Below are 22,895 nucleotides of genomic sequence, written 5' to 3'. Positions count from 1 at the left end.
ATGGAATATCTCGGTATGAAACTTTGACTAACACACTGTGCAAAGGAACAGCAGCTGGAGTGTGCATGCATTAACTCACGTTTGAAGGCAAAAGGTTTACTGTTACATGACCATCATGTGTTTAGCTGTGGACACTTGGCTCACGTGATGAGGTGGTATATGTTTAGTGCATTAAAGTAAACCCCAATGCAGGGCCTGTCAGACAAGGAAAAATGTAGCGAAAGAGCACTTGTGTGCTGTTTGCCTTTGCTTTTTCTGCACTGTTGAGTCTTCATTTACTCATCGCTTCTCACTCACAGTTCATAAAGAGTTGCTCACTGCAGCATGTGATGGCAAGGAGTTCCCCCCCACACATTTTGCTCCATGCCGCAAAAACCACCCTAAAAATGCCACTGACTCAAATGGGTCATTCAACTGGGTATAATTCAAGAAATTGATGCCGTTTTAAATGGGAATGTATCCAAAGATGGTGGTTTTCTGTCATGAAGCAGTCACTGGCCTGTGAAAGGTTTGAGTGGATAACTGTACCTCTACTTCTCTGTAACTCCACCTCTGCATTGGGATGCAGTGCTAGGAGGCTTCCATGTCTGGTCTCTGTCTGAACAGCATGACACACTACATCATCCAAATGGGGAATTTTTTTGGAAGTTTCTTCTCTATATGTCTTTATTTTTTTTTTTTTACATTTTTTAAGTCATTTGGTCATGGATTTGGACATGATTGCAATAAGGTGTTGGGAGTGAATTTTCAGTGCGCCTGCAACATTTTTTTTTTCTTTGTATGTTTTGTTTTGTTACTGCTTTTAATTCTGCACTCATTGGCTTATTTCAGTGCACCACAACTAACTGGCCTGTCTGAATCTGTCTTCCTAACTTGACTTATCCTGGAAAATCCACAAGAGCCAAGAGCTTTTTTTTTTTTTTTTTTTCTTCCAAAAAAATACACTAGAACCTCCCCTTTCCTGTTTTTCTCTCCTGTCTTGAGTCGTCTACTGTTTCTTGACTGTTTTACAATTTGTTGCTCAGAATGTCTTTAATGCTAGCCAAGGAGTCAGGGATATCGGCTTTTTGTCATGGACCCCCTTAACTATATTCCCACCACAGGTGAGTTGTGTGAAGGAGGGAACATAGTTTGACTGCCCCATAGCCTATCGCCTCTTTCTTTTCTTGTATCCTCGAACCCCTTGTGACTTTGTAGTTGTCCCACAGTGTGAATTTGAGGTATAAGAGGTCAAACTGTATTTGCATGATTGTCTGTACCATGATAATACATCATATCAGTGGCTACTGAAGACTCTGCAGTGATCACATTTAGGATTAATAGTAATTGTTTGTATTAAAGCTTGTATGTTGCATGGAGATGAAGATAATAATGTTCAGACTGTTGCATGAGGTCTTGTTTGAAAGGCTTGCCATATCTAGTCCTGTTTCTGTGTGTGCCATAGCATGCCCCCCTTTAATTGAAAATGAGAGCATTTTATTTAAGTTGTTGGTTGTTTTTAACTGGATTACTAAAATGCTAAAGTGAGTGTTTATATCATACTCGGCTGGCTGGCTGCTGTGTGCAGCTTCATAGTTAATGAACGGATAAGTGAGTTGCATCGGTTTTGTCACTGAACCGTGGGGTTAAAAAAAAAAAAAAAAAAAGCAAATATGCTATTTGAACCTTAAAGATGGCACTTAATACACGTAAAGAGGGCTGAACTGCATGCTTTTTACAGCATTTCCCTGTGAGGCTGCTAAGTGCTTTTCGCCTTCACATTTCTGGGCTTTGTAGTCTGAGCCCTGTGCTGGTCTTGAACATTTTTGCAGCCTATTTTATTGATGTGCACTGACTCTAATCCATGCTCTTAACTCTTGCAGGAGGTCAGGGGCCAGTTGGAGGAGAACATAAAGGAGGTGAGCAGCTGCCCTTCCCACGAGGCCCCCATTCGGGTGCAGAACAGAGCAGGGCAGGGCGGCGGTCCGGGGCTTTATAAGGTAGTGAAGACCGGCCCCTCTGGTCACAACATCAGAAGCTGCCCAAACCTTAGGGGTATCCCCATTGGAATGTTAGTTCTTGGCAACAAGGTCAAGGCCATAGGCGAGGTACGCACTCACCCCAAATAATCAAATGTGTTTTCTGTGGCTGGAGCTCAATTATTCAGACTGCTTGGATCAAGCTATACTGATTTTTAGTAGATTTTGGCCTTCAAATGCAATCTCTCTTTCAAAGGGGAATACATGAGCTGCTTCTGGGTGTGTGTGTGTTCTCTATCTTTCTACCCATTGCTGTGGCAGCAACAATTTTCTGCTTGACTGACTAATTCCAGTTTGTCTATGAATCCACTGCAGTTTCAGAGTGTCACGTTCAGCTGGCTTGAGGTCTCTCAGTGGAAGCCTAATCACAAAATGCTGGAGCCTTTCTGTGCCTTGACTGTACCTTTCCTGCTCTTGTAATGATTTTTGTCAATATAAGCACCTAAGTGATTTCTTGTCTGGCGATGTGGAGCCTCTCCTCTTTTGGTTATGACCTGTCATTGGCTGCGGTGGTGGTGTGTCATGCTGTTCAGTAGTTTCCTGCGCCTCTACTGGTGTGTGTGGATCTGGGAGTTGCTGCCTGCACATACTAATACTTTCATCTGTTTGTGTGTTTTCTGTTTTGTTTTTTGAATTTCCAAAATGATAATATTTCAGGGAGTTGAGAAAACACAGCTTCATGCATTTACCTTTCAATAAACTAGCCCTTAAAGTTTTGTTTTTATTTTTTTTATTTTTAAATTTCAGCTCATCAGTTTTGTCTAGCTGTGTCTGCTAATACACCAAATCAATTTATTGTGATCTGCTGCTCTATAGTCTGTGTGTGTCAATCAGATGGGATGAATACTTGCATGTCAGTGATCTTGCGTAGAACCTTTTGTATGTGGTGAATACGGTGGATGTAGGGTGGGTGAATAAGAAAATTGACTGTAGCTGATTTTGAAAGTGGATTCAAATGTGCTGTTTGTGCGTGTGTGTATGTATGAGCATGGATAAATAGTGTTGCTTATGTATCAGGTGGTCAACTCAGAGGGAACCTGGGTACAGCTGGATAAGAACAGTGTAGTGGAGTTCTGTGAGAGTGATGAAGGAGAGGCCTGGTCACTGGCCAGAGACCGTGGTGGAAACCAATACCTTCGCCACGATGATGGTAGGTGGCGTGGCTGATTAAACAGTTTCTAACCCAGATTTAAGCCCTCCTAATGCCAGATTATGATGAAACAATATTATTAAATTGACTTTTTCAGAGCAAGCATTGCTTGAGCATGGGAACCAGACCCCGCCACCCAGCCCTTTCTCTGTGCAGGCCTTCAATAGAGCCTCAACTTCAAATGGAGCACAGGGCTTTGACTATGGCATCTCCAACAACAAAGGTAAGGTCAGCTTGGAGTAGAGTTAACTTTACAAAAATGCATCATGTGCAGATCACCTTTCCAAGATATAAATTCTCTTTGCTTCCTTTTCTTGTTTATCTTGTACGTTATTGTAACAAAGGCATCAGGACTTTTACTTGCTCTTCTCACTAAAATCCTTTCAAATAAACCATTACTCACCAAACGCCACTCTTTGCGTATATAAAAATGAAACAATTTAATTCATCTTTGCTATGCAGATATGTTGCTTTTTCAAATTTAATTTGTTTATAATGTCAAAAAAAAAAGACTAAATTTGCAGTCACAGTGTATACTAGTATCAGACCTTAGTTTAAGTGATGCAGTTGGAGTCGGTCGGTCTATTCAAATCACGGGCGTCATCTTTCATCTCTTTTTGTTGTGCATGCTTTTTATTGTGTCTACCTTTTGTTATTTCATGCCTGATATTTCTGCATTGTCAGGCATAAATTTGCTTGCATGGGCCAGTCAGTGTGCCCCTGGTCATTTGGGCTACTAGGGGCTTTGTTTTCAATGTTTGTTTGCAATGTTTTCTACAATATATTGCCAAATACTGCAAACATCACCTAATTAAAGTCAGTGTTTCTGCTACCAAAGTAGCAGGGTTTTTTTTCAAATGGCTTTGCTCTTTCACAAAAAGGAGGTTGCCCCGTTAGGATTCTTAGTCATGCTAATCATGGAACTCTGGTTATGTTATGCACAATGATTGAAGTTGAAGGTTGTTTTACTTGTCTAGATGTCAGATGCAATAAATCTGCAACTCTAATGCACCTGCATAATACCTTTGCTATGCAGATTGTAAACACATTGTCAAGCTTTCTTCTCTAAATGTCTGTTGGCAAGGAGTGCCTATGGATTACCGTTATACTTGGATGAAGTTAAGAGTGCTTGTAATGTGGAGAAATAGATGTAGTTGCATCCTTTTAACAGGGGCTTGGGTAATCAATGGTAGTTTGTCGTGAATGTTTGTATTTACCTTGACCTGAAAAGTCCTTCCCATTTACGCAAGGTACATAGTCAACCAACCTGTAGAAGCGCTATTAAATCTGTAATTCAATACAGATTATAAAAATAATAAAGTGGTGCTGAAAATATTTACTGAAACATAGAAAATGTGCGTGGAAATGCACGTCTAGAATAAATACTCAACTAATACAAGCATGTCCACCTCGATTTTACAACTCGTGCATGAGTTGAAAGCCCCCACTGAGCCATCTAATGGAAAGTCTGAATCACTAGCCACCTCTGGGTTTGAGCTTTCATGCTGTGAGGCGGCACCTGGGCTCTGAGTGTGCAGGACAGAGAAACCTTAAAAAAAGAAATGGTGTGCTGATGGTTATCAGCCCTCACTTTACGATGTATTTTATAGACATTTAAAGAGAGAAAAAAAACCCTCTGGAAATGTGTATCGACCAAGTTTTGCAGCTTGGTGCGCAGTGAAACCTTTCACTAAGGAGACGCTATCCAGTGAGATTTTCCCAAGATGAGGATCTTGGAACTTCTTGTGAGGACATGCAGGTTTTTTGTAAGACTGAGCCCTAAAATAAAATAATAAAAAGAAAAATATACATTTTCCATAAACTGTTAGGAAAAGGGAGGAAGTGCTGCTGTGCTGTGGTGAAAAAAAGTACAATTTGTTGTTGCTAATAGGAATAAACCATCTGTAGTTGCTGGAGTTGTCTGGTAGAACATACCCTGTACTGGACAGATTTTTAAAGTAACCAATTTGATTTTTTTTCCCCTTCAATAAAATACTTGTTGGGAGTTGTAGTTTCTTCTTTATATACTTCTTGGCTTGTCTTTTTTGATTTATTTATTTTAAACCTAGGACCATACTAGAATTTTTTGTGCTCAGTTCATCCAGAATAGTATTAAGCCCACCTAGGCTTCATGCTAGTTTCCCAATTCCATCTATGAACACGACTGCTGGGACTCTGGATGCCCATAATAACTCCTCCTCCTCCTGGCCGATGATTGAAATGATTGATAAGAAAAATAGGTGACTGACCTACATCCCCCATTTAGAATCCTTAAACCATAGTAAAAGCTTTAGTTTGTCCCCTTCCTCTGTCTCCATGTTTGCAGGTGACCGGTTGAGTGCCATACTGAATTCCATTCAGTCTGGGCCCTTCCTCTCAGCAGCTCCCTCCTCCTCCATATTTGAGCAAGCTGCCCAACCTCCCTCCTCTTCCTCCCTTGTCCACAGCCCATTTGTGTTTGGACAATCCCCCTCCCAACTGTCTCAGCCACAACCACAGCTTCTGAGTAAGTCTGTCCAGCTTTCTGACAGCGCTTGCTAGCACAGATTTTGATCCTTTTCCTCCCAACTTTTCGTTTCATGGAATTGTAATCTGTTTTTAATTTATCTGTACTTTTGGGGGAGAACAGGATGATATGTGACACATATCGGCACTGTTGTGTTGTACGGTGCAGAAATATCCATAATAAGCCGACAAGTCTATTCCATGCTTAAATCTTGTTTCTTATAAAAAACAGGTGACATGACCTTTAAATAATCCATGAGCTGGTACTTTCACTTGTTTTCTAAGCAAGATTTCAAACATTAATAGACTCTATATCCAAGTCAACGGGATATTTTTGCCATGCGCTCAAGTAATTGGCCAAGTTGCTTAATTTTCTGCTTGCTGTGCTTGCTCTCTTGTTTAGCGTGCCTTTTACCCTGTTCTTCATCTGCTTCATTGCTGCTTTGAAATGAAATCTGCATCTTCCATCCTTTAGTAACAGCTTGTTTCACTTTCACCTCAAACAGCCCAGGCTGTGACAGAAAATGCAAACAGAAGTCTGAACACTTGTTTGTTTATAGCAATTATTGGGTTTGGGGGGGATTTTGTTTGTTTGTTTTAAACAATGAACGGCTTAAGCAAAAAATAAATGAATAAATAAAAATCAGCTATTAACTAATGATATTCTTCGTATACCAAGTTTGCGCTTGAAGTGGATAATTCAAATTTTTAAAAGCCCTGCAATTCAAAAGACACTGTCTTGTAACACCATCCAAAATCAGTTCACTTGTCTCTAATATTTTCTGCCTGTGTAGCACCCTTTCTCCCTGTTGGTCTTTTCCTCTGCTCTACTGCGTCCTGTGTACTTGTTGTTGTTGTTTTTTTGGGGGGGTTTTCTAATTTGTTATCTATTTGTTAAGGAGCCCTGAAGATGTCATGGAGAGCAGGGAAATGTTATTGTTTTTCTTCTTTTAATGCTCAACTTCTTAATTTATGTTCTTGTTTTAGTATACTAGCAATCTTCCAACCTTCAATAATTTTATAGTGGCCACCTTTTCTAAATGAAAGTAAATAAATAACATTACTGAAAACACTGTATCAGCTCAGAGATGGGTGTACTATGAAGGAAATTCAACAAAGTCAAGCTTTCTTTGCGTTAGCTGGCTTGACGAAACCCAAAACCCCAGTCGGAGATGATAAGTTTCATGACCATGGTTATCACGTGTCTGTTATGCTGGATTTTCTGCTTCATGTTCTGTGTTCACATAAAAAGGGATGTTTTGTATAAGAATATTTCCTCTTGGGAAATGCACGTACCTTCCAACGACAATGCATTGCACAGTGCTGTAACTTTATGGCTGGGCTTCATTCATGATGATAAGGTGTAGGCTAGAGCTGGGCGATATATCGAGTTTTTAAAAAATATCGATATATTTTTATACGAGATATAAGATGTGACAATATCCTTTATATCGATATAGTCTATGTTACGTTATAACTATACTTGTGGAGCCGCAAGTTTGCCTCTCTTTCATTCACTTTTGTCTTTACGCAACATTACTTGGCCTCGCCCCTCCTTCACTGAACACAACGCCCCCTCCTCCCCCATCGCTTCACCTGCAGGAAGCGACAAGATGGACACGGCAAATCTCCGTTAGCGAGTTACTGCGCATCGCCCCGTGCGTGGGGCTGGACGCCGTCAACGTGTTAGCTAGCTAACCACGCTAACGAGCTAACGCCATGCAGCCCAGAGGGGCTGCACAGCCTAAAATCCTTTCATTTTCTCAAAAGTTGACAGCGCGCCTTATGTATGAATTCTGGTTGTGCTTGATGGCCGCGAACAGATTTTATGTGGTACACAGCGCTCAGCAATCTGTCAAAAAATGTTTTAGTACGACTTTGGTAAGCTACGGTGCTGCACCGGTTGATGGATTGTCGGAGCATTACGGCTACCGAGGAGCCTCGCGGAGTGATACGTACTGTGCTTCAACGTAATATTACCCTACTGTGTATAAGGACCATAAATGGCACCTGTTAAGAGACGTGGTTATGACGAGGATTTCAAACTCAATGCTGTCAGTCACGCAGTAGAAGTTGGGAACAGAGCAGCTGTGAAATCGGTCTTTGTTACTATGCTCAGCGTCTTTTAGTTTACATTTTGACTGCCCAATTGTGAGCTTTTTTTATGCACAAAAACAACATTGTTTTCTTTTATTTATGGAGCATTATTATTTAATAAATGCTCATAATTTATTTTTGAGTAAATTTTATGTACATCTATGCTCTATGTTAATAAAAGTGCCTGTGTGACATCTGGGACACAGCTTTGACTAAGAACTCTCTTTTTGTTCTTACTTTATGGCTTTAAAAAAAATATCGAGATATATATCTTATATCGCCGTCCAGGTAAAAAATATCGAGATATGAATTTTGGGTCATATCGCCCAGCCCTAGTGTAGGCTAACAAGTTGCATTTGCCAAGTAGAGAATCTTGTACTTTAAAACATGCTGAAAATGAAAGAACTGGTTAAAACATGGCACTTTCAGTTGATTTCCAAACTTTATTTGAAACTGAACATAATCTGGTCTTGACCAGGTTAGGTTCAGCACAAGTTACCATAGTGATTTAGCCAGGTAAAAAGTGGATCACTTTCATGATACTGAAAATTCCGGTTTTGAGCTCGACATAGCTCAGTAATCTATTAATCTTGCTTTTTCGTAGGGCAATCCAATCTTCACAATCAATGCCTTTCCAGAAAATACAGAGTTTTTAATTAAAGTCAATCTCCCCCCTCCGCCTTATAATCAAGTATCTTAAGCAGTTAAACTGTGAGTCCTGTAGCCTTTGTCCGTTTAAGACCTCCTACCAAAGGTTGTATTGTTGGCCCCAAAAGAGGAGAGGATTTCACAAATTAACTAAAACATGTGCACAAATTTGTCCATGACATTTACAGGGTTCTTTGTTTTTCTGTTATTCTTCTATAAGTGTTTCTACACACCAGTCAGTTTGTCTGTCTGTTGATCCCCTCATCACTGTAACATGTTGTCCTTTTGCCACTTTCTACTCCACCTCCTTGACTCCATTGCCTCTATGCCTTCTTTCTTTTTCTCTGCGGTGGCCTCCTTGCATTCCATGCCTTGTTTGTTTACCTGCTCCACTGTTTTCCGCTGTAGATGGTTCATCATGCAGCCTTGCTTCTCGCGAACGTGTGCACAAAAGCAATGTGTCCGTGGCTGGGCATGGTACTGCTCTTTCATCTCTCGCTCTGAGGCAAAAGGGTGGGTAATCACATCATGCATCATGCCTCCCCTCAGACTGAACAGAGGGTTGGTAGGAACTCAAGTCTGCTCTGTGGTGAATCAAGGGCTTTGTGCTCAACTTTTGGGGTGGGGGAAGAGATTATGTTAGCGCAAAGCTTTAAATTATGGTGCCGAATTTAAAATATTTAAAGTCTAATGGGAAGAAAATTGAGGAAAAACTGCATTTAAGACTTATTCAGTGTTGCACATGATTTTAAAGTCACTTAGAAACTAAGAATTTTCAAGCTGTTCATTGAATAGACATTTTTTGGATATTTGTAGTTGGTATATAATTACTTGGTTTCTGGTCAATTCCAAGGCTATTTCTAGTATTATCAGGAGTGGTCCCTGAACTGGGCTGAGATTCATCTTTCATCAGTGCTTCCATTATCCAGTAACAGTCTCATTTGCAAAACATCTAGATCAGAGGTGTCAAACATTAGGGGCCAGAACTGGCTCGTAAAGACTCCAATCAGGGTCAGTGCATGGCTTTGGACAATGTTATCCTACTGATAAATGATTGATTCGGCTGTTGCTGTTTATACTACGCCACAGTAATTAAGTAATGGATAAATAATTTTTTTTCCCCTTTAAATTCAGTTTTTACAATGGGTGCACAGTAAGTAGATTTCATTTTTATTAGTGCTAAAGAAAATGAACAAAATCTATTCTCATTTAGAAAAACCGAGACATGTTGTTTGAGAATTGCACCTTTTCGTATATATTAAGATATCTCAGGCATTTTAAATGTGTAGTTAAACTGACACTGCCAGAAATGGTCCAGCCCGTTTAAGATCAACGTGGGCTGACACCCCTGATCTAGATGGTCACATAAGTCACTAGTTTGTTTTAATAAAATGTTTCACTGCCATTTACATTAAAAGACCTAACATCTTTCACATTCCTGACATTAGCTCTCTTTTTACTCTTCATTCAGTTTTTCTGTACCTTTCTTTGTTTTTCTTATTACGTTGTTGTTTTTCACTTTTACTGGTACCTTTTTTGTGGTGTAACTGAGTTTCACCTGTTAATGTTTAGGTGAGCGAGGGAACCTCATGCCTGGTGCACGGCCGATGTCCCCAGCCTCCAAACACCGTCAGGAGAATCGCTCAGCCAAACAGGAGAGCCGCGGAAGTCGCTCCTCTGAGCAGAGCAGGGTCAAAACAAGTGAGGGTGGAATGACGGCTAGCGAGGCCCTTATACTGCGGTCCGACACGGCCAAACTGAGGTCTGACTCGCACAGCCGCTCCCACTCGCCCAATCACAACACACTGCAGGCTCTAAAGGCAGATGGTAGAACTTCAGGAAATCGGTCTGAGTCTCCGAATCCTGGCTCTCGCTCTTCCTCTCCCAAACAAAAAAGTATATCCACGTCAGGCAGGTCTAGCCCCTCCAGCAACTCTTCCCAGCACTCTTCTTCACCCCACCATGACAAGAACCTCCCACCTAAAGTTAGCCCTTCGTCCAAAGCCCAGCTCGATCCTCCAAGAGAGAGATCCAAATCAGACTCTTATACTCTGGACCCAGACACACTGAGAAAGAAGAAGATTCCCCTTACAGAGCCGCTTAGGGGCAGATCTACCTCCCCCAAACCTAAACTGTCTCCTAAAGACCCAAATAAAGGGATGACCGGCAACGCAGAGAACCGTGTTCCCTCACCACATGTTACCCAAGAGAACTTGCACAGTGAAGTCGTGGAGGTCTGCACCTCTAGCGCTCTCCTCTCCAATGAGGATGTCAATGATGAGAATGCGGAGCTCCGTAATGCTGAAGAAGGCTCGTGTAAGGTGCACTTCAGCATCGGCAAAGCACCTGTCGAAGAGGAACTAAAGAGCCGCTCTTCACCCAAAGTCAGCCGCAAAACCTCCAGTCGACACACGCGTTCTAAAAAGGACAAATCCGGGCCTCTGTTTAAAGGAGAGAGCACAACTAGGATCACAGAACCTGCCAAACAGGCCATGTCTCCCTCGGTGGCTGAATGTGCACGGGCAGTCTTTGCAGCATTCCTGTGGCATGAAGGCATTGTCCATGACGCCATGGCCTGCTCCTCCTTCCTCAAGTTCAACCCAGACTTAACCAAAGAGCACGCCCCCATTCGCAGCTCCCTGGGAGGACAGGGCGCTGAGGAGAAGGAGAGCAAATTAAAGAATCGCCACTCCTTGGAGATTTCCTCTGCACTTAACATGTTTAATATTGCTCCACATGGCCCAGACATCTCCAAAATGGGCAGCATCAACAAAAACAAGGTGCTGTCTATGTTGAAGGAACCTCCGCTGCCAGAGAAGTGTGAGGATGGAAAAGGAGAGTCCATTTCCTATGAAATGACTTCCCATCCCTCTATGAGGGCAAAATCAATCTTACCATTAACACTGCAGCATTTGGTTGCATTCTGGGAGGACATTTCTATGGCCACCATCAAGGCAGCAACTCAGAACATGATCTTCCCCAGTCCGGGATCCAGTGCCATCTTAAAAAAGAAAGAGCATGAGAAAGACAGTAAAAAGGCAAAGAAGGAGAAAAAGAAAAGGGAAAAGGCAGAGGTGCGTCCAAGAGGGAATCTGTTTGGAGAGATGGCCCAACTTGCAATGGGTGGACCGGAGAAAGACACCATCTGTGAGCTGTGTGGAGAATCGCACCCTTACCCTGTCACGTACCATATGAGGCAGGCTCATCCAGGTACAGTCAGTGGTATCTTGTAACACACTTTAAATTGTAAGTCTTTTCTGTTTCTTAACGTCCCTCCTTTGTGTTATTATGGCAGGCTGTGGCCGGTATGCAGGGGGTCAGGGCTACAACAGTATTGGCCACTTCTGTGGTGGTTGGGCTGGAAACTGTGGAGACGGCGGCATAGGAGGCAGCACCTGGTACCTGGTGTGTGATCGCTGTCGGGAGAAATACCTCAGAGAGAAACAGACTGCTGCCCGGGAGAAGGTACTGTTTTTAAATCTTCCTCCTTGAATCAGCTTCTGACATCATACTGACTTCCATGAAATAAACTCCATTGTTTTCCTTTGTTTTCCAGGTGAAGCAGTCGAGGAAGAAACCTCTGCAGGTGAAGACTCCAAGGGCGCTGCCCACTATGGAGGCCCACCAGGTGATTCGGGCCAACGCATTGTTCCTACTGTCCCTCAGCAGTGCAGCTGAACCGAGCATGTTGTGCCACCACCCTCCTCGGCCTCTTCATTCCCACCTCCTCCCCAGCCTGAAGGAGGGTGTCTCAGAAGAACTCCCCAATAAAATGGGCTGCCTCTACCTACAGACACTAGCTAGGTAATTACAAGCTCAGACATAGAAAAGAAAAGCTTACAGTGATGTGTTCTCATAAAGATTTGAGTCTCTTACTCTTTCTTTAGACAACACACTGAGAACTTCGGAGCCTACCAAGATGATAACCTCTTCCAAGATGAGATGAGGTATCTACGCTCAACATCTGTTCCCGCGCCCTATATTTCAGTCACCCCTGACGCCTGCCCCAATGTGTTTGAGGAACCAGAGAGCAACATGAAATCAATGCCACCCAGGTAATTGACAATGAATTCAATTTTTACTTCTTTTATTTAAAAAAAAGAGTTATTTGCAGCTCTGATTTCTTATTAAAGAGATTTTTTTTCCTTTTTTGGTTTATATGTTAGGTTATTTGTTTCCACATTGTTATTCATAACTGACCAACAGATGATGCAATTGTACCAATAGGCACTGTTTGCACAAGTTGTTCCCAGCTTGTCTCTCCCCTGCACATTCTGACAGCCAGCACACTTAATTAAAAACGTCCGCCTCTGTCATCGCAAACCACATCTTAAATTGTACAAAGAAGGCTTTGAGTTTATGTAAAGGTTTTTTTTTTTTTTATTGTTAACATCTATACATTCATGCGTCCCTTCCTCCCACAGCTTCAGTAACTGCTGAACATGTCCTTGTACTGTTCTGTCAGCCAACACTTCGATATTGTGTTTAAAGTACTTAAATGTCATTAAAAATATTTAAGGGGTAACCAGCATTTGTTTGTTTGTGTCTTTTAGTCTCGAGACCAGTCCAATCACAGACAGTGACACGGCTAAGCGGACGGTGTTTCAAAGGTCTTACTCAGTTGTCGCATCAGAATATGACAAGCAACATTCGCCCTCTCCAGCACGGGTCAAAGCTGTGCCCAGACGCAGGGTCCATAGTGGTGATGCAGGTAATCGCGTCTTGTCATTTCAAAAAGTGCTTATTGGTCCTTCCAGAGTGAGTTACAGCACCGTGTGTATAAATAAACTACTTTGTCTTCTGTACAGAAGTTGGCTCTTCCCTGTTACGTCACCCATCCCCTGAGCTATCCCGGCTGATCTCAGCCCACGGCTCCCTCAGTAAGGGTGAGAGGAACTTCCAGTGGCCCGTCCTGGCTTTTGTTATCCAGCACCATGACCTGGAGGGCCTAGAGGTGGCCATGAAGCATGCACTGAGGAAATCTGCCTGCAGGGTGTTTGCCATGGAGGTAAAGTTGTCTGAATAACACAACTCAGTCTTGCCTTAATTATTGTTTTAATTACAATATCTTGGGTTCTTAGGCAAGTATTTTAATATTACACCCATTTCTATATTATAATAAGACTAATACATTTTTTTCATTTCCCTGTCAGGCATTCAACTGGCTTCTGTGCAATGTGATCCAGACCACCTCTCTGCATGATATTCTCTGGCACTTTGTAGCATCGCTCACGCCATCGCCATTTGAACCTGAGGATGAGGAAGACGATGAGAATAAGGGGAACAAAGAAAATTTAGAACAGGTAATGAGTTGTTTAAAGTTACGGAGGGTGATATGAATGTGGCTTTACTGTACTTTCTAATTATGAACATCGACTCTGCACAGGAGCGAGACCTTGGCGTTTGCGAACACCCTCTGTCTGACATCGTTATTGCTGGGGAAGCAGCTCATCCTCTGCCCCACACCTTCCACCGCCTCCTTCAGACCATCTCTGACCTCATGATGTCACTTCCCAGTGGCAGCTCACTACAGCAGATGGCACTCAGGTACAGTTTCTCCTTGGTGCCTCCTTTTGTAATTATAGCAGCTCTGAGCTTCTGTGGGAATATAAATGATTGTGACTCTTTGTTTAAGGTGCTGGAGTCTCAAGTTCAAGCAGTCCGACCACCAGTTCCTCCACCAGAGCAATGTTTTCCATCACATCAACAATATCCTATCCAAGTCAGATGATGGAGACAGTGAGGAAAGCTTCAACATCAGCGTGCAGTCTGGATATGAAGCAATGAGCCAGGCAAGAAAATTAACAGTGTATTTAGCAACCAGCACCTGAGCTTACTCATCTGTCATGATTTAACTTGATAAATACGTTTGTACCTCGTACAGGATCTCTGCCTGGTCACCTGTTTGAAGGACCTGACCAGTGTAGTAGACATCAAGACGTCCAGTCGCCCTGCCATGATCGGCAGCCTAACAGATGGCTCCACCGAGACCTTCTGGGAGTCTGGAGATGAAGACAAAAACAAAACCAAGAGCATCACCATCAGCTGTGTGAAAGGCATAAACGCTGTTAAGGTGTCTGTTCATGTGGACAACTCCAGGGACATTGGGGTAAGCAGGCAACAGCACAACAAGCGTTGTGGTTAAAACCCTGCTTCTGCAACAGTTTTCTGATGGATTTGAGTAAAAAAAAAAATTTCCCTTATATTTACAGAACAAAGTTACTTCTGTGACATTCCTGTGTGGAAAAGCAATAGAAGACCTCTGCAGAATCAAGCAGGTATCTATAATTTAACTTACTTCACAGTGAATGGCTCTTGTTTTCTGGGCTGCATATACAGTTTACTTCTAAATTATTCTCCTTTTGAAATAAGGAATAAGAAACAAACCATCAAATAACATGGCAGTTCTCTACCTTTCTGCGATTCTGTCACAGGCTGACCTCGACTCGCGTCACATGGGCTGGGTGACGAGTGAGCTTCCTGGAGGGGATCATCATGTGATCAAGGTGGAATTGAAAGGTCCTGAAAACACCCTGAGAGTACGTCAGGTGAAGGTCCTCGGTTGGAAAGACGGCGAAGCCATCAAGATACCTGGACAAATCTCAGCCAGCATGGCCCAGCAGAAGAACTGTGAAGCTGAGACTCTCAGAGTTTTCCGTTTAATTACCTCACAGGTCTGCTCATCTGCCTTTTCCACATACCTGCAATTAGCTCTAAACTCTTGTAAGTGTTTCTCTTTCTTAAACTTTGTTTGTAAATGTAGGTGTTTGGAAAACTAATCTGTGGAGATGCAGAGCCAACTCCAGAGCAGGAGGAGAAAAACCTGCTTTCATCTCCAGAGGGAGAAGACAAGGTCAACACTTTTGTTATTTAACTGTTTGTTTAGTGACCTCAAACCTGATGTTTTATACGTGCTCATCTTGCATTTCTGTGAACAGGCACCCTCTGACGCTGACCTCAAGGAGCACATGGTGGGAATCATTTTTAGCAGGAGCAAACTGACCAACCTTCAGAAACAGGTCAACAGCAATTTCACTTTAAACCGTTAAACGGTGAAATTCCGTTGTCATTTTGTGGAAATATTACTTCCGTCAGCTAACCTCAGTGGTGTGACATTTTCAGGTTTGTGCACACATCGTTCAAGCCATCCGCATGGAGGCAACGCGTGTGAGAGAGGAGTGGGAACACGCCATCTCCAGCAAAGAGAACGCCAACTCTCAGCCCAGCGACGATGACGCCTCCTCTGACGCCTACTGCTTTGAGCTCCTGTCCATGGTCCTGGCTCTGAGCGGCTCCAACGTCGGCCGCCAGTACCTGGCCCAGCAGCTCACGCTCATGCAGGACCTGTTTTCTCTGCTGCACACAGCTTCTCCAAGAGTACAGAGACAGGTGGGAGAGGATGTAAACAAAACAAGAAAAACCTTTCAGTTTAATGATCAGAGGAAGCTTGTGCGGCTTTCTTGTAAACACATTTACATCAGCATCGATTGTGTATTGATTACACTTCCTTCCTCATTACATTCTGTGAGTATTTTGAAAGCTGCTTGTGTAGTTAAAGTTTGGCAGCTTGGACAGTTCCTGCTGTTTTGCTGCCACCTTCTGGCACTCAGTGGAATTACATAATTTGGCAGCGTGATTGTTCATCACTGTTGAACCATTTACAGACAATATTGGGACCATCTAATTATTCCTCATGAGTGCTTTTAGGGTTTACAAAAACAAAAAACTTTAAACAAACTACTGTGGTTTAATTTTTGTGTTAAATGTTGACGATAAAAAAGATTATCAGTTGACTTAATCGCTCACTGTTGGCAACGGTGTGGTGAAGAAATCAAATGAAGATCCAACTAGAACAAAGACGTCTATAAATTCTGTCTTTAAATGACTGTAAATTTTGGTGTAGAGTCACGTTGTCATAAAAGGTTTTAAGATATTTGTGTTTATAGATATTTATGTAAATACCTTGTGAGCCTGTTGAAAGTATAATCTTGCTTACCGTCTGATTGGCTACTTCTCAGGTGACTTCACTGCTTAGACGTGTCCTGCCGGAGGTGACGCCTGTGCGTCTTGCTAGCATCATTGGGGTGAAGGCTCTGCCACCGGCAGACATCAGTGACATCATTCACTCCACAGAGAAAGGTGACTGGAACAAGCTCGGCATCTTGGACATGTTCCTGGGCTGTATCGCAAAAGCCCTCACTGTGCAGCTGAAAGCCAAAGGCACCACGATCTCTGGTGCAGCCGGAATGACGGCAGGAAAAGGGGTCACCACAGTCACGCTTCCAATGATCTTTAACTCCAGGTAAGGGTCTGTCTTTTTTAAAATTTGGGATGCTTGAGATTTCCTGAGGTGTAGTTCCTGAAAAATGACAGCTGTGTTATATTCTTAAGCATGTCGCCCCCTCCTGTTATGCTCAGCTATATCCGCAGAGGGGAGAGCCACTGGTGGATGAAAGGCTCCACTCCTCCACAGATTGCGGAGATCATCATAAAGCTGGTTAAAGACATGGCAGCTGTAAGTTTTTGCTGACTTTTTAAGCCATCTCTTGTTTCACGCTGTGTTAAATTTCTTATGTGGTAAAATGACCTCTACATTACCTCTTTATTAGGGGCACCTTTCAGACGCTTGGTCCAGAGTTACCAAAAATGCAATAGCCGAGACCATCATAGCACTGACCAAAATGGAGGAGGAGCATAGGTCTCCTGTACGCTGTATTGCAACCACAAGGGTATGAAAAATTTGTCATAAGCAAATACAAAACCTTAAAAATATTGTGTATTTATTATATATCATGTTCCTTTGCTGTTACCTAGCTCTGGCTGGCCTTGGCATCACTGTGTGTGCTGGACCAAGATCATGTAGACAGGCTGTCCTCTGGTCGCTGGATGGGCAAAGATGGCCAGCAGAAGCAGATGGTGAGAAAAAGCTTAAAGCTACACTGTATGACAAATTATTAAAGACAGATCATCAAAAGAGTAATTATTCATTTACTCGTCTTGTGTCTGCAGCCCATGTGTGACAACCATGATGATGGTGAGACAGCAGCCATCATCCTGTGTAACATATGTGGCAACCTTTGCACTGACTGTGACCGCTTCCTCCACCTGCACAGACGCACACGCTCTCACCAGAGACAGGTGAGGTTTAATTTATTACTAGAGACAAATAAAAACACATTAAACGATATTAAGTAGCCACTCAGTTGGGGAGCTTTAAGTATAATTATTAAGTATAATTTATTACTCAGTATTTCACAAGCAGTTGAGGCACTGGACATAATTTTCTTGCAGTGTACAATCAATCATTTTTAATGTGTTTTAGGTGTTTAAAGAGGAAGAGGAGGCCATAAAGGTGGATCTTCATGAAGGCTGTGGGAGGACCAAGCTGTTCTGGCTCATGGCTCTGGCTGACTCAAAGACTATGAAGGCCATGGTGGAGTTCAGAGAGCACACAGGTAACACTAAAATGGGCTTTGTTGGGTAACATTGCATACATATGGCCATATCAGTAAGCTGATAACATGACTTCTACTGAAGCTGCATTTTCAGGGCTTTCATATATTCCTATTTTGACCAAGCCTAATAATTTTGTAGGTAAACCAACGTCCAGCAGCTCAGATGCCTGCAGGTTCTGTGGCACGAGAAATGGGACCGAGCTGTCTGCAGTGGGTAGCGTCTGCTCAGATCCAGACTGCCAGGTACCACGCTTGATCTATGGCATGAAATCTCAGTGTCTGTGCTTGTAGTCTATGCAGATGGACTGAGGGGTTTATTAAAACTGTGAGCACCTGGTTTAGTTTCAATTAAAAAAAATTGTTATAGAATATGTTCAATGTGATAAACCTGAGCTGCACCTGAAGGGTCCTCAGTTGTGTCTAAAAGACTTATCTGGAGTAAACCTTATAAATACTGGGTGAGGAGTCTGAGAGAGCTGATGCACACTTTGGAGGTGATGTTGAACTCTGCGGAAAAGTTGAGAACAGGCAAACAGCAAAGTTTCATCAAATTTAACTTTTGTAGTTTTTGCAGAAACTTGCTGACAACCAAACAAAACATTTAAGCTTCAGAGCTGATTTCCTTTTTAAAATTTTAAGATGAGAAATGAGCCTTGAAAAACCCCTTCACCCTAGTTTTAGTGTAATTTTGTGTGTTTTCTATTTATGTTACAAATCAGCAAAGCTCAGCCCAGGCTGAATTTTAGATATTTTGTGCTGTACATCCTAACACTAACCAACTCTTTCCTGTGGCCACTCAGGAGTACGCTAAACTAGCGTGCAGTAAGACTCATCCTTGCGGACACCCCTGTGGAGGAGTCAAAAACGAGGACAGCTGCCTGCCATGTCTGCACGGCTGTGACAAGAACACGGGCTGCCTGAAACAGGATGCGGATGACATGTGTATGATCTGCTTCACTGAAGCCCTGTCTGCTGCTCCTGCTATACAGGTAGCTCTTTGTTCATTAAAAGTGTCACATCTGGATTTAAATTTGTCCTCCTGTTTAATGTTTAACTTCTTGATCCGTTTCCAGCTGGACTGCACTCACGTGTTCCACCTTCAGTGCACTCGGCGTGTTCTTGAAAATCGCTGGCTGGGGCCTCGGATCACATTCGGGTTCATGTTATGTCCCATTTGCAAGGTAAAATGCAACTTGACCCTCTCTGACTTACGGGGAGACAAAGGGACTGAACTATTTTCACCACACCTAAATTTTGATTGACTCAAGTTTGTTTAAGTGCTTTGTTGAAAAAGCGTTTCCCTCCCATACTGCGACTGCTTTTGTTCATTATCGTTTTAGCATGTGAAGTAAACCCAACACTTGCTGGCCTGTTTATCTCGTTGTTTGCAGAACAAAATCAATCACTCTGTGATCAAGGACCTGCTCGATCCCATTAAGGAGCTCTATGAGGATGTGAGGAGGAAGGCTCTGATGAGGCTCGAGTACGAGGGTCTGCACAAGAGTGAGGCAATAACCACACCAGGGGCACGCTTTCACAATGACCCTGCAGGCTTTGCCATGAACAGATATGCATACTATGTTTGCTACAAGTGCAAGAAGGTACCACCTGGATTAAAGACCTAGTATATTTTAGTGTAACTGTGTTATAAGGATGGAGAATGAATGACGCTTTTCTTTTCCAGGCATATTTTGGGGGAGAGGCTCGCTGCGATGCAGAGGCAGGACAGGGAGACGACTACGACCCCAGTGAACTGATCTGTGGAGCATGCTCAGATGTGTCCAGGGCTCAGGTGGGAAATGTGTCTGCGAGGAGCACTTTAAATGAATAATATGACATCTGTAGAACTAACTCACCTATATGTTGTTCAGTGTCTTTGAAGGCCAAATTATATTACTCGCAATTTTTGCGTTTACAGCAAATTACATGAACTGTTAAGTGAATAATAATAAAGAAAGAAAGCCAAACCTTTCCTTAAAAATGGTGCTCATCTGTCCTTGAAAAGCAAAATATAAGCCCAGCCCTAATATCTTTTGTGTCCTTTCATCAGATGTGCTCCAAGCATGGAACAGACTTCCTTGAGTATAAATGCCGGTACTGCTGCTCTGTGGCTGTTTTCTTCTGCTTTGGCACCACACACTTCTGTAATGCCTGCCACGATGACTTCCAGAGGATGACCAGCGTCCCCAAAGAGGAATTGCCCCATTGTCCTGCAGGTGCTTAACAATTCCTATGTATTTTGTCATAATTCTATACATAAACATGGATGTCATCATGTTATCAGCAATTGGCCACAAATTTGACATTTTGACCATTGCAATCTTAGCTTTTGGAGCCATTTATGCATTAGACTGTGAAGTTTGTGAAGGCACTTGCAAGCTTGCTTATGAAGGTGAAGCATCTGCTTGTTTCAGCATCTGCTTGTCACTCAGAGTATACGTGCCTCCTATTAAGGGATAACTTTAGTATAATTTTAATGAGTGGGTTATGAAAACAAAACAAAAACAGTTCCTGTTCAGATGGCATGAAAGGGGAACTTGGCAACAAAAACCAAAACTGTTTATTGTGGCACAGTTCTCCTCTTAACATGCAGGTCTGTGTGGAGTCAACTTCACGTGTTCATTTGAGAAACTGCAGTAGCCACGGCTTGGCTTAATCTTTAACCCTGGAAGTTGCTACTTAATAACAAATGACTGAAACTTGGTCACCTTGGTTACTGTGTACAGAGCCACTGTCTTTGAGGAGTTTAGATCAGTGAGAGTGTCCGTGTCTTACTCTGAATAATGATCGGCTGTAACCTGATCACACTGCTCGAAAGACGCAGCTGACCTTTTGCTGCTCCTGTGTTTGCATCTCCCATTCCATTTGTTGTTGTTGTTGTTGTTGTTGTTGTTGTCTACAGTATCTGCAGTTTTTACAGATACTAAAGAACAAAGGAAGGTTTTGTGACAGGCCTATTTGAGAAACATGATGTTCTTACATCTGTATAACTCTAGGATGACAAAATATTTTCGACATCCTGTCCTGCGCTCCCTGCACCTGCCCAGACTACAGTAGCTTGATCTCTTTTTGTATTTGCCTACCAGGAGGTTTAATGCTAATGTGTAAATGTTGTCCTCTCTGTCACAGGGCCTAAAGGCAAGCAGCTGGAGGGCACTGAATGCCCTTTGCATGTAGTCCACCCACCAACGGGGGAAGAGTTTGCTCTTGGCTGCGGGGTGTGCAGGAACGCCCACACCTTCTAAACAACAAGACTTTTTCTGAAAACCAGTTTGTCTACTGTGATTTCTGGCTGCTGCTGCTGAAGCTCAGCCACCAAGTTTGGCTCTTGCATTGCCAAGACTCCTGGACACTGGACCAGGTTTCTGCTCTACGCCGAGAGTCCTCAGGTCTGCTCTTTCACCACCGTCAGTATCCTTGGATCTGCTGCGACCGCGAGCAGTAACTCGTTTGGGTTCAGAGTGACCTGAATGGGTGAGGGGAGGGAGGGGGACAAAAGAACAATTGAATTAAAAAGAAAAAAAAAAACGAAGAAAAAAAAAAAAATTCTCGTGACGTGTTTGCATGCGGCCGTTGTATTCCCTCGGCTTCTATAGACGTTGCACACCTCCTGATCACTCAAGTGTAACAATACAAGTTTAAACATTGAATATGAATTAATTTGCATATAGACAACTGTGGATCAGCGTGGGTCTGAAAAAAAGTTGAAAAAAAGAAAATATGGAGCAGGCCGTGTTTCCAGCTTCCTAACTATAAATTTAAAATATTGTTGTATGTAAACTTTTTCGTAAACTTGTACAGTATTCTCCGCTGTCAAGTGCATCATGGGTTGACAGAAGAAGAAAAAAAAGGAGTTGGGTTGGTGGATAAGACTGTTAAGAACATTATGTTTGGGAGGAAAATAGTGTACGATTTATCTAATCTTGTATATAATGATACTATTCAAAAATAGCTGTATTCCGAAGTTGCTACTCTTCACTTCAGTTTTGTTTGATATTCTGGGTTATGTTTTGAGCCAGAACTTTTAATGAAGTGCAATACTGGGTGTGCCTCCTATTTTGCAGCTGTTTAACCTATGGAATGTATGTCAATAAAGCCACTGTACATTTTTATACAGTAGACGGTCGTAATTTTCCCCCCTCTTCTAAATGTCACATCTCTTCTGTTGTCTGGAAATGAGAAGATGGATCCTGGCGGCTGCAGTGAACGATGGTGGATGTAAATCCTGGTTGTAATTTAAAAAAAAAAAGAAAAAAAGAAAGGATAAACTTATAGTAGGAAAGGAAAAAACCCTCTCACAGTATGACTGATTACAGCTGGATGATTTGAGGGTGCCAGTCTTCACACCAAATAAAATATTGCACCTGTGATGCTTTTCCCTATTAGGAGGCAGGGGTAATGGGAGGGAGAGGGGAGGTCAGGGGGTGGAGTATGGAAACAAAGCAGCTGCTGTTTAAATTAAAAAAAAAAAAAAAAAAAGCTTCATACTTGTGAATCTGCTCTGTAATATCTGTGGTGGATGGAGTCAAATGGTAATAAACCAGGTTCTCTGTTTTCGCAAAGTAAACACCGTGTCATCCGTTAATGAGTGGTCACATTTCTGTATTCACGACTCAGAGGAAAAGCTAAAACATCGGTGCAAATGAAGAGAGGGGAAACTGTAAAAGAATGAGTTATCCTATCATAGATTCAAAATGCTGGGTTTGTCATACTGACTATAATAGTGTGACGGTTGAAAGATTTAGTCTTTGAGCAGCATTAAATAACACATACTTTTCAATGCATTTCAAAAGTTTCCAGACTTGCACCTTAAGTGCTGAATTCACATTAACTAATGAAGCACACTAACTTTTTCTTATTTTATCCTGTTGAAGTTTCTTGGGCACATGTGCAGTAAAAAGGTGCATGCATGTCTGTGCACTGCTGGAAGATGAGTAAGAGACTGGCACCATGCATAGGTTGCAGGTCTGTTGCAGAGCCCCTCTCAGTATGGCGTCCCTGGTGTTTATTGCTGACAGGAGT

General features: G+C 42.5%; 1 protein-coding gene across 13 annotated transcripts in view; it reads left to right on the top strand.

Moving 5' to 3' along the window:
* Positions 1-22,440, top strand: part of mycbp2 (MYC binding protein 2) — a 61,591-nt gene extending 39,151 nt beyond the window's left edge. For 4 of the 13 annotated variants that reach the window (XM_035906675.2, XM_035906669.2, XM_035906673.2 and 1 more), the window contains 33 exons: positions 1,026-1,103; positions 1,863-2,087; positions 3,036-3,168; positions 3,266-3,391; positions 5,495-5,674; positions 9,991-11,628; positions 11,714-11,883; positions 11,975-12,222; positions 12,306-12,473; positions 12,972-13,129; positions 13,227-13,426; positions 13,572-13,721; positions 13,805-13,965; positions 14,054-14,210; positions 14,303-14,527; positions 14,631-14,696; positions 14,853-15,092; positions 15,182-15,271; positions 15,357-15,437; positions 15,541-15,807; positions 16,437-16,720; positions 16,810-16,933; positions 17,028-17,147; positions 17,233-17,334; positions 17,428-17,556; positions 17,741-17,873; positions 18,013-18,116; positions 18,674-18,862; positions 18,947-19,054; positions 19,265-19,474; positions 19,558-19,665; positions 19,924-20,089; positions 21,003-22,440. In XM_035906675.2, coding sequence (XP_035762568.1) covers positions 1,026-1,103; positions 1,863-2,087; positions 3,036-3,168; positions 3,266-3,391; positions 5,495-5,674; positions 9,991-11,628; positions 11,714-11,883; positions 11,975-12,222; positions 12,306-12,473; positions 12,972-13,129; positions 13,227-13,426; positions 13,572-13,721; positions 13,805-13,965; positions 14,054-14,210; positions 14,303-14,527; positions 14,631-14,696; positions 14,853-15,092; positions 15,182-15,271; positions 15,357-15,437; positions 15,541-15,807; positions 16,437-16,720; positions 16,810-16,933; positions 17,028-17,147; positions 17,233-17,334; positions 17,428-17,556; positions 17,741-17,873; positions 18,013-18,116; positions 18,674-18,862; positions 18,947-19,054; positions 19,265-19,474; positions 19,558-19,665; positions 19,924-20,089; positions 21,003-21,118 — 6,654 coding nt within the window. In that variant the 3' untranslated portion in view covers positions 21,119-22,440. The remainder of the gene's footprint in view (positions 1-1,025; positions 1,104-1,862; positions 2,088-3,035; positions 3,169-3,265; positions 3,392-5,494; positions 5,675-9,990; positions 11,629-11,713; positions 11,884-11,974; positions 12,223-12,305; positions 12,474-12,971; positions 13,130-13,226; positions 13,427-13,571; positions 13,722-13,804; positions 13,966-14,053; positions 14,211-14,302; positions 14,528-14,630; positions 14,697-14,852; positions 15,093-15,181; positions 15,272-15,356; positions 15,438-15,540; positions 15,808-16,436; positions 16,721-16,809; positions 16,934-17,027; positions 17,148-17,232; positions 17,335-17,427; positions 17,557-17,740; positions 17,874-18,012; positions 18,117-18,673; positions 18,863-18,946; positions 19,055-19,264; positions 19,475-19,557; positions 19,666-19,923; positions 20,090-21,002) is intronic. The other 9 variants (XM_035906677.2, XM_035906671.2, XM_035906668.2 and 6 more) reach the window with 9 other exon arrangements.
* The last annotated feature ends 455 nt before the right edge of the window (positions 22,441-22,895 follow it).

Source organism: Neolamprologus brichardi, chromosome 16 (assembly GCF_056152115.1).
Source record: "Neolamprologus brichardi isolate AB-2024 chromosome 16, ASM5615211v1, whole genome shotgun sequence".
NCBI classification, from domain to species: domain Eukaryota; kingdom Metazoa; phylum Chordata; class Actinopteri; order Cichliformes; family Cichlidae; genus Neolamprologus; species Neolamprologus brichardi.
The sequence above is the reverse complement of the archived record's forward strand: the minus strand, read 5'-3'. Positions and strand labels throughout refer to the sequence as shown.